The sequence below is a fragment of the Kogia breviceps genome, chromosome 8, assembly GCF_026419965.1.
Source record: "Kogia breviceps isolate mKogBre1 chromosome 8, mKogBre1 haplotype 1, whole genome shotgun sequence".
NCBI classification, from domain to species: domain Eukaryota; kingdom Metazoa; phylum Chordata; class Mammalia; order Artiodactyla; family Physeteridae; genus Kogia; species Kogia breviceps.
Genome location: NC_081317.1, coordinates 58,644,663 through 58,661,014, shown reverse-complemented (window position 1 = coordinate 58,661,014; position 16,352 = coordinate 58,644,663). Strand labels below are relative to the sequence as shown.

Genomic DNA, 16,352 nt, shown 5'->3' with positions numbered 1-16,352 from the left:
TCTTTAGTTCTTCTAATTCCTTGCTAAACGTTTCTTGTATTTTCTCCATTCTATTTCCTAGATTTTGGATCATCTTTATTATCATTATTCTGAATTCTTTTTCAGGTAGACTGCCTATTTCCTCTTCATTTGTTTAGTCTGGTGAGTTTTTACCTTGCTCCTTAATCTGCTGTGTGTTCTCTGTCTCCTCTTTTTACTTAACTTGTTTGGGGTCTCCTTTTCACAAGCTGTAGGTTCGTAATTCCCGTTGCTTTTGTTGTCTGCCCCTGGTGGCTAAGGTTGGTTCAGTGGGTTGTGTAGGCTTCCTAGTGGGGAGGACTGGTGCCTGTGTTCTGGTGTATGATGGTGGATCTTCTCTTTCTGGTGGGCAGGACCGCGTCAGGTGGTGTGTTTTGGGGTGTCTGTGACCTTATTGTGATTTTAGGCAGCCCCTCTGCTAATGGGTGGGGTTGTGTTCCTGTCTTGCTAGTTGTTTGGCATGGTGTGTCCAGCACTGTAGCTTGCTGGTTGTTGAATGGAACTGGGTCTTAGCATTGAGATAGAGATGTCTAGGAGAACTTTCACCATTTGATAGTACATGGAGCCAGGAAGTCTCTGGTGGACCAATATCGTGAACTCAGCTCTCCCACCTCAGAGGCTCAGGCCTGACACCTGGCTGGAGTACCAAGAGCCTGTCATCCACACGGCTCAGAAGAAAAGGGAAGAAAGAAAGAAAGAAAGAAAGAAAGAAAGAAAGAAAGAAAGAAAGAAAAGAAAGGAAAGAAAGGAAAGAAAGGAAAGAAAGGAAAGAAAGGAAAGGAAAGAAAGGAAAGAAAGGAAAGAAAGGAAAGAAAGGAAAGAAAGGAAAGAAAGAAAGAAAGAAAGAAAGAAAGAAAGAAAGAAAGAAAGAAAGAAAGAAAGAAAGAAAGAAAGAAAGAAAGAAAGAAAGAAAGAAAGAAAGAAAATAATAAAATAATAAAATATTATTGGGCTTCCCTGGTGGCACAGTGGTTGAGAGTCCGCCTGCCAATGCAGGGGACACAGGTTCCTGCCCCGGTCCGGGAGGATCCCACATGCGGTGGAGCAGCTGGTCCCGTGAGCCATGCTGCTGAGCCTGCACGTCCAGAGCCTGTGCTCCGCAACGGGAGAGGCCACAACAGTGAGAGGTCCACTTATCACAAATATATATATATTTATATGTAATTAAAAATTAAAAAAATAAAAAAGTAATAAAAAGAAAGAAGAGAGCACCCAAATCTAAAAACAAATCCACCAATGATAACAAGTGCTAAAAACTGTGCAAAAACAAACAAACAAATGAAAAAAAAGGACAGACAGAACCTAGGACAAATGGTAAAAGCAAAGCTATAGAGAAAAAAGCTATAGAGACAAAATCACAGAAAGAAGCAATACACACACACTCACAAAAAGAGAAAAAGGAAAAAAAATATATATATATAAAAGGGAGAGAGAAACCAAATCAATAAACAAATCTACCAATGATAATAAGCTGTAAATACTTAACTAAGATAAACATAAAACCAGAAACAAATTAGATGCTGAAAGCAAACCCCAAGTCTACAGTTGCTCCCAACGTCCACCACCTCAACTTTGGGATGATTTGTTGTCTATTCAGGTATTCCACAGATGCAGGGTACATCAAGTTGATTGTAGAGATTTAATACGCTGCTCCTGAGGCTGCTGGGAGAGATTTCCCTTTCTCTTCTTTGTTCGCACAGCTCCTGTAGCTCACCTTTGGATTTGGCCCCACCTCTGCATGTAGTTCTCCTGAGGGCATCTTTTAGGAGGTCTGAGGTCTTCTGCCAGCATTCAGTAGGTGTTCTGCAGGAGTTGTTCCACATGTAGATGTATTCCTCAAGTATTTGTGGGGAGGAAAGTGATCTCCACGTCTTACTCCTCCACTATCTTGAAGGTCCCTCAGATTTATCTAAATTTTTAAACAAGTAAATTCTTTTGCCCTGTAATCTTTCATAGATCTGGGGGTTTCCACAAATTTGTATTGAGGCAATTATTGGAGGCAATTCTGTATGGTGATTTTCTATTTTGACTATATGTAAAGTGCATCATTTCACTGGACCACGGGTATGACACTAGGTGAAATAATAGAACTTTAAAAGAAAAAATTGTCACCTATTGCAATTGAAGGTGATTGGTTGTCCACCGGATACACTGTGATGTTGAGGTCATACACTGGAGAGGACTCACGAAGAGGAACAGATGGATGAGGTCCATTCACAAAAGGGCCAGCTTCTGTGTCCGAAACTACCAAGGTTATGGTGTCAAAACAAGGCACCAGGCCAATCTCACCACCTGGAAGACACAACTAGAGTTTAAGCCTCACTTTTAAAAACATAGAATACCAAGATGAAACCCACTCACACTTCCTCTACAAGCATAAAATGGCAAGGAAAGGAACTTATGTGGTTAAAAGGTAAAACTCAATTTTATCTATGAAATTAAATAGAGTCATAAAAATAATGCAAAAATGCTTGCCCATCTGTTGCCTCTGGTGAAATCCCTGCCGGCCATCTAACACCATATGGAGGGGCAAAACAGGGCTAACAAGGGTCTGACAGTTCATAAATGAACAAGGGATAGACACGAAGCTTGACTTGTGATGGCTTTACTCTTCTCTCATAATTATTAGTGTTAGGACCAACCTCAGGGAGAAAAGAAGGCACCCTTTTCCCTCTGGTAATTGTCTTCCCATTTGCATTAACCACCTTAAATGAACAACCATTCACTACAGAAGAAGGAGAATAGGTGAAATATAAATATAATCCACATTTTTGTGATTTGTTTCAGTATTTTCCTCATTACATAATAGCCAAGATGTTAGCAAAATAGCAACAGCACCTGGAAAAGAAGTGGCATTTATTTTCATTTTCTGTTTACTCTTTAGAACTTACATCTATGGGATTAAAAATGGCCCCAACTTAGGCAATGGGAGGAAGAAGGAAGAAAATGTCAGGACTAGATAGTTTACCAGTAAACAGGACAATCTTCTCTTGGATTACTAACTAACAGCACAGAGGCGGGAATGCTTGCTGTCCAGTGGACAGGAAAGTTCTGAAGATATGCTTTTGATAATTCTCATGCATCACTCTGAAAGTGCCAAGAGGGAAGCAATTACGTTTGAAGTTTTGATGAGTCTAGGACACAAAAGATCAGGGATGTCATCTCTTTTCATAAGACACACTTGGTCAAATCTACAGAGCATTGTGTTTGGCATTATTCTACCTATTTAAAAAAAATGACAAGGAAAAGCTCGAGATGATATTATTAAGCAACCAAATGATTAAAGGATGAGATAACTGGACTTATTTTTAAAAAACAGTGAAGTTGAGAGAACTAAAATTAAACAATCAGCCTTCAACTTCAGGAAATTTTTTTAAAAAAAGACACCTCTCATCTATTCATAATTATAAAAAACAAATTGGCATAAAGTTTGTTTATTCATCATTCACTTGATAAATAAATACTTAATGCCTGTTATATGAAAATTAGTGTTCTGGGTGCCCCAGCAGAGAAAAAGGCAGACGTGCTGAAAATGTCAAAAGACAATTCAAAAGAATGTCAAATGTCCAAAGACCTACTATGTGTCAGGAGCTGGCACAGTCTAATGGTAGAGAAAGAAATGCAGTTCAGTTAGAATATCACAGATATATGTATGCATTAAGTGGAACCATATGAAATTGCTACTATTAAGCCATTTTCTACCTATTAAATGGAAAATTCATCTATCTCAGCCTGATTATGTACCAGGTGCTGAGGGTGAAGGATGATGAGAATATTGGCTGATGATGGCATAGGGGGCAAGGCACACACACCAGAGAAAGTCAGAGAAGTCTTTCCAGATGGCCTTGCTGACTTTGCACTGAGCATTAAAGGATTAGTAGTTTATAAAGCAGATAAGGCAGAGAACTGGGAGATGAGGAGAGAGGACGTGTAGGGAGAGGGAGCTGGAAGAGAAGTAGAAAAATCTAGGAAATGAAAATAGCTTAATCAAAAAAGCAAACATAGTACATTCAATAACTGAATTTCAATATAATGGAAGCATAGGATACATTTACAGAAAGCTGGAAAAGTTGTCTGAGCGTTAAACCACAAAAAGCCTACAACATTGGTGGAAGAATTCTTTACCTTGAAACGAAATACAGTCTAAAGATATAATTTATACTTAAAATAGCTAACTGTACCGCTATTTGAAAGAAAATTTTTGAATGACCTCATATATAATGTTTGGAGAATAGCAAATTAATAATGTAATTTTATATCATAAAATATTATTCAATTAGTAAAACATGTTTACAATAACTATAATATTTACTAAATACTTTAATAAACATTTTTAGGTGATTATCTAAATGAATAAAGGAATCTACAAAACTGCACATATACCCTGATTGCAACTATGTTAAAAATTATGATTATAAAAAAGAAAATACTGTAACACTGAAATGTTAACAGTGATTCTCTTTGAAAGGTAAATAAGGTAATTTTTTCAAAACTTCATTATATTTTTTCATATTCTCTGCAATGAGCGTGTACTGTTTTCATAATCATAGAAATAAGATAAAATAAATCAATCGATGAAGTAAAATAACAGTGACGCAATTGTTCTCTGGTGATCTTTATAACCAATGTATGGAGGCAAGAGCATGGCCACTGAAACTTTAGATCCTACAGTACTGAAGTTCTCTTTACTCATCCTAGAAGAGCACTAAATTACTACCAACTGAGTAACTGAGTGAACACTACAAGAAAACATAACATTCAAAAAACACCTTTTTGAATACAGTATTTCTGTTAATTAGTTAATTTATTTTAACATCTTTATTGGAGTATAATTGCTTTATAATGTTCTGTCAGTTTCTGCTGTACAACACAGTGAATCAGCTATATGCATATGTATATCCCCTCCCTCTTCTGTCTCCCTCCCAAACTCCTTATCCCACCCCTCTAGGTGCCCACAAAGCACTGAGTTGATCTCCCTGTGCCATGCAGCTGCTTCTCACTAGCAATCTATTTGGTAGTGTGTATATGTCAATTCTACTCTCTCACTTCGTCCCAGCTTACCCTTCCCCCTCCCCATGTCTGCAACTCCATTCTCTATGTCTGTGTCTTTATTCCTGTCCTGCCCTAGGTTCATCTGATCTTTCTCAACTCTGTGAAATTCATTATATTACTGAGATCAAGAAATACTTCTGAATATGGTGAGCATACTTAAAAATGGGAGATGGGCTGCCACTCTTTTAATGGAAGCAAGCATTAAGACTGTTAGATTATCAGAGCCCACAGCAAGGAGTGGGCTAAGACTCTGTCACGTTGCTGCACCCCCACTCTCAGACTGGTCACAATACTGTCACTTACCTGAGTGTTTGTACGTCACAGCCCCTGCCATAACATCTCCCTGAGAAAACTGATGCACTGTGACCCCAGCTTTCCTCACTATCCCATGCTGAGGTTCTCGAACAATCATGAACATCAGTTTCATATCATCACTGTCCACATCAGTAGCAAAAATGTATTCAGAGGTAATGACCACCTCTTCGCCCTCTGAGCAGTGCATCATGGAAATGAGGTCTGCCTTTAGGACTGGTGGCTCATCATTTACAGGGAACACCTAAGCAGGAAAAAAAAAAACCTCATGTTTTCAAGAAAAAAGAGCAATGACAAATTGCCCAACTGGTAACTCATAGCTCATAACTGGAATGACAGGCATTTTCAATCTTCCAGACACGTGAAACAATAGCCATGGAATTTGGCCAAGCCATCTGTATCTTTTAACTTTCCCCATATGAACCAACTTACAAGAAATGACCCACATGAGAGACATTTTAGGTAGGAATGGGAGAGTACGGTTATGGTTTGGGGCTCAAAGCTCTCGTTTGTTTCAAGACAGACAAAATATAAATGTGATATAAAGCATCCTTCACCCAAGCCCCTATCCTCCTTCGCTAAATTTACCCATATTCTAGAGGAAATCTAGTCCTTGTGGTCTGAGCATTTACATTTACCACATCAAAGTTATTTATATTTCAAATTACTTGATTACAAGGCTTTCCTCTACTCTCAACTTCCTGCCACCCAGGAAGTTTCTTTGGACTTATAATAAGCAGCAGCTGCATTTCAAACATTTTGAATTAAATCTGAAACCCCATAACCATGAAATCAATGCCAGTTTTCAACTTGATAAAACATTTTTCTCTCACTGTCATGAAAGTAAATTCCCAAGTAGAAAGAGGAAAAAAAAGCAACATTGGATCACACTGGCTGTCCAAATTTTAAAAGATTTTGTAGAAATTTGAAAAAGGATGTCTTCTAAACAGGAATGTGTGTGCTGCACATTTATTTATCAAGTCTGGCCTGTGAATACCCTCACCCCTACATTTCCTTGCCCCACACTTCAGCCAATGTGATCTTTTTAAAATGTGGCTTTCATCAAGTCATCACACTGTGGGAACCTTCAATGGCTTCCCAGAGCTTCTCCTAGGGTGTCTTCGGCTTCACCTCATGCTATGGGGTTCCTTTGCCACTCCTGTCCATTTCTACCCCCAAGACACTGTGTTACACACACGTCAGGCCTTTGCCCCGTCTTTGCATCCTCTCTCTGTCCCTTGCCTGGTATGTTCTCCCGTAGCTCTTTGCTTGGCTACCTCCTCCTTCAGGTTACATATGGATTCCTCCAGGAAAACTTCTTGACAACTCAGACTCACTTAGAAACTTCCCTTGTTTACTCTCTTTTAGTACCCTGTTTACTTGTAGAACACATCCACATTTTAACTAATTATTTCAGTGATAATCTGTTTAAAGCCTGCCTTCATTCCTTGCCCATAACTCTAAAAGAAGAGGAAGTTTATTTATCTTGTTCATCAACATAGCCCAAGAATTTAGCATAGGACCTGGCATACAGCAGGCACTTATTAAGTATTTATGGAATAAATGAATGAATGACTGTAACTACGTATATATGCCCTGGTTACCCTACTGTTTCAACAGGCTAACAACTCGACAAAAAATATACATGAAATTATGAAGACACTTTCCTTTAACAGGTAGAGAGATGGGGTGATGGAAACCCAGGTTTATTTATTTAACTAAAGGTAGAAAAGTATGCAATACTCTATTCCGTTTTCTATTGGCTTATTAGGAAACAATATCTTTGTTCAAGTCCTCTGCGTAGATTCAGTGAAGACCTTCTGTATTATTGTTCTTGACTCCATCTGATCAATCTCACCAATACATTCATGATCATCACCTTGCAGCAGTTCACAAAATATCCTCAGCTTTCAAATGTATAAAAAGTCCAAAGGCAATAGAATTAAAAACATTCCTCCTGAATGAAAAAAAAATCACACATAATTGTCCAAAAATTTCCTGAAGCTCTGATTGGTTTCCAAAGGCCATTATGCCCTTTTGTCTCAAAAGTAATAATAAACAAATTCTTTTCCCCAAATTCACTGCTTATGGTCATTAATGAGATGGTCATGGACAGAAGACAGAGTTGGGGGTTTTGCCGGAAATATGCTTTTCAGGAAAAAAAATTAACTCAGAAAAGCTTTCTTTATATGTAAAAGTCTGCCAATAAAGAAAACTCCCCTTTTTGAGGCTGAAATAACATACTGCTTTTCATCTAGATACAAGACCATCATCAGAACTAAGTGGAAAAAATGAAAAGAAGGGGCTATGCACTGTGACTGGCATGGATAAGTGCTAAGGAAATGTTAGCAAGCATGGTAATTACAATCACCTGTTAATTTAGATCTGGGCAGCGGTGAGGAGGAAGGAACACTGGCCTGAATACCAGAGTGGAGATGCCAGCCCAGGTCTACATGGTCAAGTTAATGGTTTTGGACAAGTCATTGAACCTTCTCAGACCTTTGCTATAGGATGGAGATAATTCCTTTTCTGTGTACTTCTTAAAACACTAGATGGATGTGATCATTCTTAATTATTAACTGTAAAATATCTTACAGACATTATTATGACCATTAATAATAATTTCATACTACAAAGAACTGACAAAATTGAAACAGAAATAGAACTTGGTATGGTAAGAATAATCAGTGGATCTTCAGGAAGTGTGATAAGTCTTCTGCTGATCTTCCTTTGTCACTAACTATAAATACCTACAAATCCTGTGAGTTATGCTTGTGGACATGGATGGTCACCCAACAGAGAAACTTGGGGGTTCCCATCAGGCCTCTGAGCATGTACTCAACCTTTATGTGCAGATTTTCCTTCATTTGTCAAAAGGGGGAAAATAATCATCTCAAACAGGCCAGGGGTATATAGTACAGGAATTCACAAAGGATCACATCGCACATATAGATATGGCTTCTTGCACACAACAGGGAAAAGGCCAGTGACGCTAGCCTAACCTGTCCAACTGCTAAATAAATATTTCTGGGCGTTACAGCTCAAAAATATTAGAAATAATTTATACATGGAAATGACTGCTTTTTAAATTAAGTCTCTGGGTTTGAGGTCAGAGTAGTTCTACCTTTAAATCGATTGGCACAAGAAACTCATGCCCATTTCACCAATATAACTTTGCTCTCTATTACCTGTCCTGACATAATCAAAGATGTAAGCAGACACCTTCTTGTTTTTGAGTCCATGTGCTTCAATTTCTATCAGAGACCCCAAGAGGCTTCCAAACTAGGTTTGTTTCTATATGAACCATGGAGGAAACGTACTACGTACCTCAATGTATAGCACACATTCTGCTGCATTTATGCCATCTGTGACCTCCAGTAGTATGTCATCCTGAAGTATCTCAGATCCATCATGCTGATACCTGTGGGGATGATAGTTGTCACTAACCTCTCAAGGCCACTGTGAGAGTGCACTGAGATTCCTGTCACAAGGGCTTTTCCATGGTTTTGGCCATATGTTCAACAAATAAATAAATAACCAAAACCCCAACATAATCATGAAATCACATATGTAACTACTGTACTCAAGTATCCTTAAATGTAATATTGCTCCACCCTGGAAAAATGTGTTTACGCACATAACTTGTCCCCAGATCAAAAAGCAGCTCTTCAGATTGTCACTGTAAAAATGGGAACCAGTGGGTGTAGCTCTGCCTACTTACTGAAAACACTGCCAAGGGAAAAGGGGACACTGAGACTGAGCAGTGACAGGTAAAGTGGGACACTATGTGGATTTGGGTAAGTCTCCCTCCTCCTCCACTTTTAAGGATTCCTTCTGCCTGTACTCTGGATTGATTCAGCTCTGCCCTAAAACTTTATCTATGGATTATTCATTGCCTCTCTCCTGCCACTTCCCCCTTGCCATTTACTAACTCTTTTCCTCTCAACCTATAAAGATTCTTGAATTTCTCTAGACTTAAAAATATTTTTTCGGAAAAAAAAAAAAGAAGTATTTTTTCGGGACTTCCCTGGTGGCGCAGTGGTTAAGGATCCACCTGCCATTGCAGGGGACACAGGTTCAATCCCTGGTCCAAGAAGATCCCACATGCCGCGGAGCAACTAAGCCCATGTGCCACAACTATTGAGCCTGCGGTCTAGAACCTGCAAGCCACAACTACTGAGCCCACGTGCCACAACTACTGAAGCCCGTGCACCTAGAGCCTGTGCTCCACAAGAGAAGCAACCTCTCGCCGCAACTAGAGAAAGCCCACATGCAGCAGTGAAGATCCAACGCAGCCAAAAATAAATAAATTTACAAAAAATGTATATATATATTTTTTCTTGGTCTTGCCTTGACCCTATTTCCTTTTAATTCTCACCCAAGTTTCTTAAAGGAATTGTCCAATTCTAGACTTTCCATTTACTCTTCAGTCCACTGTAGTAATACATAGTAAGTTCTAGATAATTGTTGAATTGAGTCAAATTTTTAGCTTATCAATGATCCATTCAAGACACTCAGTTATGGAAATAAGTTCTAGGAAATGAAATTTAAAGTTGCTTTTAAAATTGTATTGTATATTGAACATATGTAACATTTACATATGAAAAAATTCCAGGGATAAAATGTGTTTTACTCAGGACTAGACTCACCCATACACTAGATAGGGATTTGATTCCAGTGGTAGAGAAAGCCCACCTCCTACTCCCAGTTTCCCTCCCAACACTGCCTCCTATGCTTTGTCATATTCCCTGATATCTTCATAAAAATAGATTGGTATGTGATAATGTGCTAATTCAAATATAGTTACCATGCTAATACCTCTAAAAGGGCCAAATAGGTCTAGGAGTATACATCCAAATGCATGGCTATGGAATCAAACAGAACTTCTTTCAAAACCAGAGTCCTGCACACACTAGCTAAATGACCTTAACCTCTTCGTGTCTTAGTTATTTCAACTATAATATGAGAATAGAACCATCTATCTTGTCAGGTTTGATTGCTGTGAAGTTTAATAAAATAAACCGTAATTGCAAGTCTCTAGAAGAATGCTTGAAATATACGTGCTGGCAAACACTGGTACTTTTTTTTTTTTTTCTATCCATTGTTCATTCCCTAGTAAGAATTACCTAAACAGAGCTGTCTTTCTAACAGGTAGGAAAGAGCTGAGATCTTGCAGAAAAAAGAAAATTTTAATGAGGATAAGAGTAGTGAAAAGAGGTTAAGATATTGGAAACTGTAAATAAAGCAGTGTAACTAAACTGTTGGATGAAAATGATCTTCCTGTACACAAATCTTCCTTCCTCACCAATTTCTGAATGTAGAACTAAGCATTTGATGCCTAATACCTTCTACTACACTTTATCAAAAAGGCCAAAATTCCCATTTATAACTTGAACTTGTACAAGTGAGAAATTAACCAGTATGTTTGTCTACCTGACCACTGCTTTTGAGTATCTTGCATTGTTTTACAGAGAAGGTGTTTTACTAGATTTTAAAGAAAAAGTTTCTTACATAACTGCATTAGGTAGAAGAAATGAAAGTCCTCAAGGTGAGGGGAACTACTGTAGGACCATGAGACAGGGATTACTCCATCCCTGACTGTAAGAGACGCAAGTACTATTCCATGTCCTACCTACCCAATCTATCCTACTTATTTGCCCTCAAATCCCCTCCCCAGTAGATGGATTAAAAATTCACACTAAAGACTTCGATCAACAGAATTCTATCCCAGAGTTGCCAGGGTTAAGAAATTGGCTTTTCTTAAAACCAAGTTCAATTATGTAGATTAGCCTTATAGATTATTTCAGACTCTATTCATCTAGTTTGATTGTTACCCCTTGTGATATGTGCAGTTGCAGCAAATTTAATATTCATGGTAATTGAATTTTTGTTGCTCAAATATTCATAATGTCATTCCTACCAGCACAGCAAGCCAGAGGGAAAGAAAATGTCTTGGGGGGAAACTAAAGGATTGTCATTTCTAATTTTCAACTGACCCTTGAAAAGTATTAGGTAGCATGTTGTTACCCCTGAAAGAACTGGACAAACTTCTTACACTGCCTCACAATTGATTCAGATGGGAGCCAAAGCATGTAAAACAAAGAAGCCAGGAAATGTTCTAACCTAACTTTTAAGTCCTGGAGGTCTCCCCAAGAAAATATGACCCCTGTGTTTAGGGGAAATCCATTCAGCTCCACGCTTCCGTGCTGAGGCTGTCTCTTCAGGGAAAGGTGGATGTTGTCCAGTTTGGTGTCCACGTCAGAAACCAGGACATGCTCTGTGCTGATGACACACTGACTTCCCTCAGCCACTCTCAGAGGGTTGGTAAATACCTAGAAAGAAGGAAGGAAACATTTAAAGTCTTGTTCCATGAGGTGTACCTGAAGACAGAGCTCATGAAACCAACAGAAAATTTCCAGCACCATCTTCACGTCAATCAAACTTTCAAGACAGTGCTAAAGCGAACAAGTTCATAGCTGAACATCCTGGCTGAAAAGTATTTTTTACTAAATGCTTCCAATTCTAAACACTGATGGACACAAAGAAACAAGGCAGATCTAGAAACCTGAAAGCATCTGCATTTCATTGATCTCAGACCCTGTAGAGTAGAAGCAGCAGTCAGATTTACCATCACTGGTGCTAAACTGAGAAAATAATAACATTCCTCATCGCGTCCACACCTACCATTGCTCGGCACATATGTACCTTAATCTACAAAATGAATAAAACCTACATCAAATTCCCCTAGAGAAAGAATCCATCTCTTTTTACACCCTAAAAATTCTTAAAGACTTGGGAAATTGACTGGAGCTTTTAAGCATCAGGGTAGTGAGTGTTTTAGATATGGAAGTAGAATAGGTAAATTGAAGACTAGAAATTGAAGATTTCATAGGAAATAGATTTATTCAAGCATTAGAATTAAATATTAAAGCCATAAAGATAATTTTCTATAACAGAAAAACTCACAGCTCAATGAAAGTTTACTTGAAAGTAAAAAGCAAGTTAGAAGGGCTTGGGCTATTTTATCATCCCATTGGGAGTTGGCAAGAAGTGTTCCATGGTCAAACACATCTAGAAAATAGTTACAGTATCTTCACCTTGGAGGTTTATAGGATTCGTAAGTGTATTCAGCACTCTGAGACCCTACAGTAGGAAAATCTGCTAACTTTGTTTAACCTATCACTTTCTCAAATTTGTATTACTACATAGAAGCAAAATCAGGGAGATACAGTTGAGCTACCAAGTCATGGGCTCTGAAGGCTTCTCACACATGGTCTGGGGTGAGTCCTCTGCTAACGTGAGGACACAGGGTTCTCTGAGGAAGCAGCTCCTCTCTTCAGAGCAGCTGCCACTCCTAGAAAGGAGAGCACTCCCCAAGGAAAGAGCTGGTAAAGAGGAGGGCGGGGGCAAGAAATGGGCAGAGGAAAGGGAAGTGAGCAAGAAATTACAGCCTCCACGGAGAGCCCTGCTCCATCCTCCCAGGGCACAGCCGCCCCAAGGGCAGCTCCTTGGATCATGGAAATGAAGAGACTATGCTCCCTGGGACAGCTGCCTTGTATTCTGTAATAAACTATTTCTGCCAGCAAAGGAAGACATAAAGTAAGAGCCTTTTCTCCCTACAGCCACTCACCTGCACCCTTCCTAAGTGCCTTACTCTGATTTTGCCAAACCTACATTTTCACTGTTTGTAGGAGAAAGAAATAAAGAGAGCTCTTATTTAAAGAGGATTATTACCACTGAAACATGGTCCATGTCCGCCAACCTCACTTTGTCCTGAGTTGCATCGATTAATATCCCAAGATGCTAAGTTTCAAGGAATACACTTTGCCTTATTAGATGATTTTTAAATATATATGTATTTCAGGACAACTTTAAAAAACTAAAACCTTATCCCCCCCCCCCATTAATTATTCACTTTCTAGTCCCTGCCTGAACCCAGTGCTTGGATTTCTGGAACTTCAGATCAGCATGGTGTCAAGATCCCCTAATGGTTATCACTTAGCCCAGAAATAACTGTGGATTTTCACACCAGGGAACCACTCCCATGACCTGGTTCACTGAAGCCACTCATTTAATTTTATTTCTACTATTCTCAGTTTTCTACAGTACTATTTCATTTGTCCCATCCACTGTAGAAAAAAAGACAGAAGCCACTAAGCCTCTTGAGCCCCAAGTCCTCATAACTATTCCATTTACCTTCAAATGATGGAGGTAACTATTCACTTCACCCTTTCTGGTTTTTTCCACAGATCATCTTTCTCTAGCAAGAGGCTGGACAGCTTGGCATAAAAAAACTGTTTCTCTGTGATTGTTCTATAACACACATTAGCTTCTTTAGATGCTGGGCTATTTCAGGGCATGTATCTCATTGAGACATAGAAAAGGATGGTCTGAATAAAATCTAATCAAATTGAAAGACATTCTAAACTATTTTTTATACAGGGAACGTGATCTGGTCCCTGACAGGGAAGGAGGCAAAGAACATAGTTTACATTCCTTTTTTGTGAGCTCTTGGGCCCATCTTCTACCAAATACTGCAAGCTCAGAGGCTGGCAGGGTCAAGCCAGTGATGTAAATGGGTGTCTTGAGTTGGGTGGGGACTTGGGTGACTGGGGAATGTGCCCTGTTCAGCTGCTGGGGTGTGGGGGGTAGGGAAGTGGACTCAGTGTTGCCAGAGCTTCCAAATTTTCAAGAGAAGCCAGAAATCCAAACTTGATACAAAACCTCCTGATGTTTAAGTGTTGGCAACTCATTATTTTCAAATATTATTTAGACTCATCAAAACAGTTGTGTGGTTTGGGTAAGCCCCTTGGTACTGCAGGGTGAGACCTCTGCTCCACAACTTTGGGCAGCTGTAGAGATGGTGAGGAGAGCAAAGGAAAAGGAGCATCCGTGCTTTCCTGGCTATATTCCAGGTGGCTGCCTGGGAAGGTGGCCTCTTTCCTTAGGGATGAGACACATGTGGGTTCTAGTCCCCTCTGGTTCCTAATGAATGGGTAATCACACTTGCCGCTTTTGAGGGGAAAAAGAAAACCTAGGAATAGCCACCCTCATTAACTCTAGTGCTCTGATCGGGAGGGAGCAGGTAGGGAACAAATTCTCACCATGAATCCCAGCCTCGCAGATAAGATGCACAAGATAGCATCACCTTTGTAGTTTGATTTTAATGAGAGACCCAAGTGCTTTAAAGCTGACACAAACATTGGGGACTGGAACAGCATGGGATGCAAGGGTCCATCTCAATTCATTTCAGAAAATTAAAGAGCTTATTTAGATGACAGAACAGCATAGCTGGCCTGCGGACAGAGCAAATAAGCCTATCTGGTTGCTAAGAGACTCCTAATTTAATCCCCTTCACCTGATCAACACATGAAACTCAGCAGAAAGGAAAGAGATTTTGATAAAGCTTTGAAAATAATGCCAAATTCAGCAACTAACAAATCTCATCTTTTAGATAGAAAGTCCCATAGGAGGTGAAGGACTTGCCTCCCCATGCTTTTTTTCCTACACTGTAGCTGGAAAATAAAAAAGTTCTTTGAAAGAGCCTAAAGAGAAGTTAGCATTTTGAGTAAGTCTTTCAAAATCTTTCTTTCCTTAGGTCTTCCCCCCATTTTCATCCTTCACATCAAGCATTATGCTTACCTCAGGGACCTGATTGTCCACCGGAAGAATCGTGATGTTAAAGCAGATCCCGAACAAAGTGCCACCGTGCTGGTTACTGACAGAAAAGGCAAACTGGACGTGTCGGGGATGGGGGCCTATATCTTGCATGGGTGGCATGTAGGCCACTTTCATATGGTTCACAGCATGCTGCAAAGCAAATCAAGATGGACATGTGGGTGCCGATTTCCCAGGATGAGAGAGATTTAGAGACCTAAGTCTAAGATACCCATCTCATTCACTGATAGGGAACATTGTAAATGCCACCATCATCAATTTGAAGATCCAAAAAAGCTCTATCTTACAAATCGCATTTTCTAAAAGCAGGAGGGCAAAGAACAAATAAATTAAGTGACTACTTCAAGTGCTTGAAGCCAGGCATCTCTGCGAAAGACACGAGACTGCATTTTAACCCAGCTCTGCCACAAAGTAGCTGTGTGATATTGGTCAAGGAACTTAAACTTGTGAGGTCTCTGTTTCCTTACTTATAAAATGAAAAAAATAATAGTACTTACCACATAGGTTGACATACTCATTTAATACAACCTCTACCTACAGTGAGATTCAGCAGCTCAGGGGTAGCTGCTGCCTAAGCACTAATCATTACTGTGCCTCTAGTCAGGTCTGCAGAGCAGAGGCCACAGGAGCAGGGAGAGGGCTAATGAAGGATTTTGGAAAGCAGTAGATAGCATGCACTGACTTATGTCCCCCACAAAAAAAGATACGTTGAAGTCCTAAGCCCCGGTACCTCAGCATGTGACCTTACTTGGAAACAGGGTTGTTGCAGATGTAATTAGTTAAGGTAAGGCCATAGTGGAGTAGGGTGGGCCCTTAATCCAATATAACTTGTTCCTTATAAGAAGAGAGAGACTCAGGGAGAACACAGCCATGGAGTGACAGAGGCAGAGAGTGGAGTGATGATCTACCAGGAAAGGAATGTCAGATTGCCAGCAAACCACTAGACGATGGAAAGAGGTAAGGTAAGACCCCACTGCTCCCCGACCAAACAGGGTTTTGGAGGATGGTGGCCCTCCTGAGACCTTGTTTTCAGACTTCTAGCCTTCTAGCCTCTAGTTTCAGAACAGTAAGACAATACATCTCTGTTCTTTTAAGCCACCTAGTTTGTGGTACTGGGCTATAGCAGCCCTAGGAAACTAAGATGGTAGGATATTGGATGAACTGACTTTGATGGAGTAAACACATATGCACCAGGTCCCTAAATCAGAGCCCTAAGCCAGGGACCTAAATTGATGCAAAAGAGTGTGTTGAATTATAACAAGATTTTACAATCATATCCAGCTTGATCAAGC

The 16,352-nt window shown here is 39.7% G+C and overlaps 1 protein-coding gene across 1 annotated transcript in view; it reads right to left on the bottom strand.

The window, feature by feature from the left end:
* Positions 1–16,352, bottom strand: part of FREM1 (FRAS1 related extracellular matrix 1) — a 144,787-nt gene that overhangs the window by 75,957 nt on the left and 52,478 nt on the right. Inside the window, exons 12-16 of the mRNA XM_059072960.2 lie at positions 15,025–15,192; positions 11,506–11,714; positions 8,710–8,803; positions 5,374–5,626; positions 2,131–2,310 (exon numbers count right to left, since the gene is read on the bottom strand). Of these exons, the coding sequence (XP_058928943.1) occupies positions 2,131–2,310; positions 5,374–5,626; positions 8,710–8,803; positions 11,506–11,714; positions 15,025–15,192 (904 nt within the window). The remainder of the gene's footprint in view (positions 1–2,130; positions 2,311–5,373; positions 5,627–8,709; positions 8,804–11,505; positions 11,715–15,024; positions 15,193–16,352) is intronic.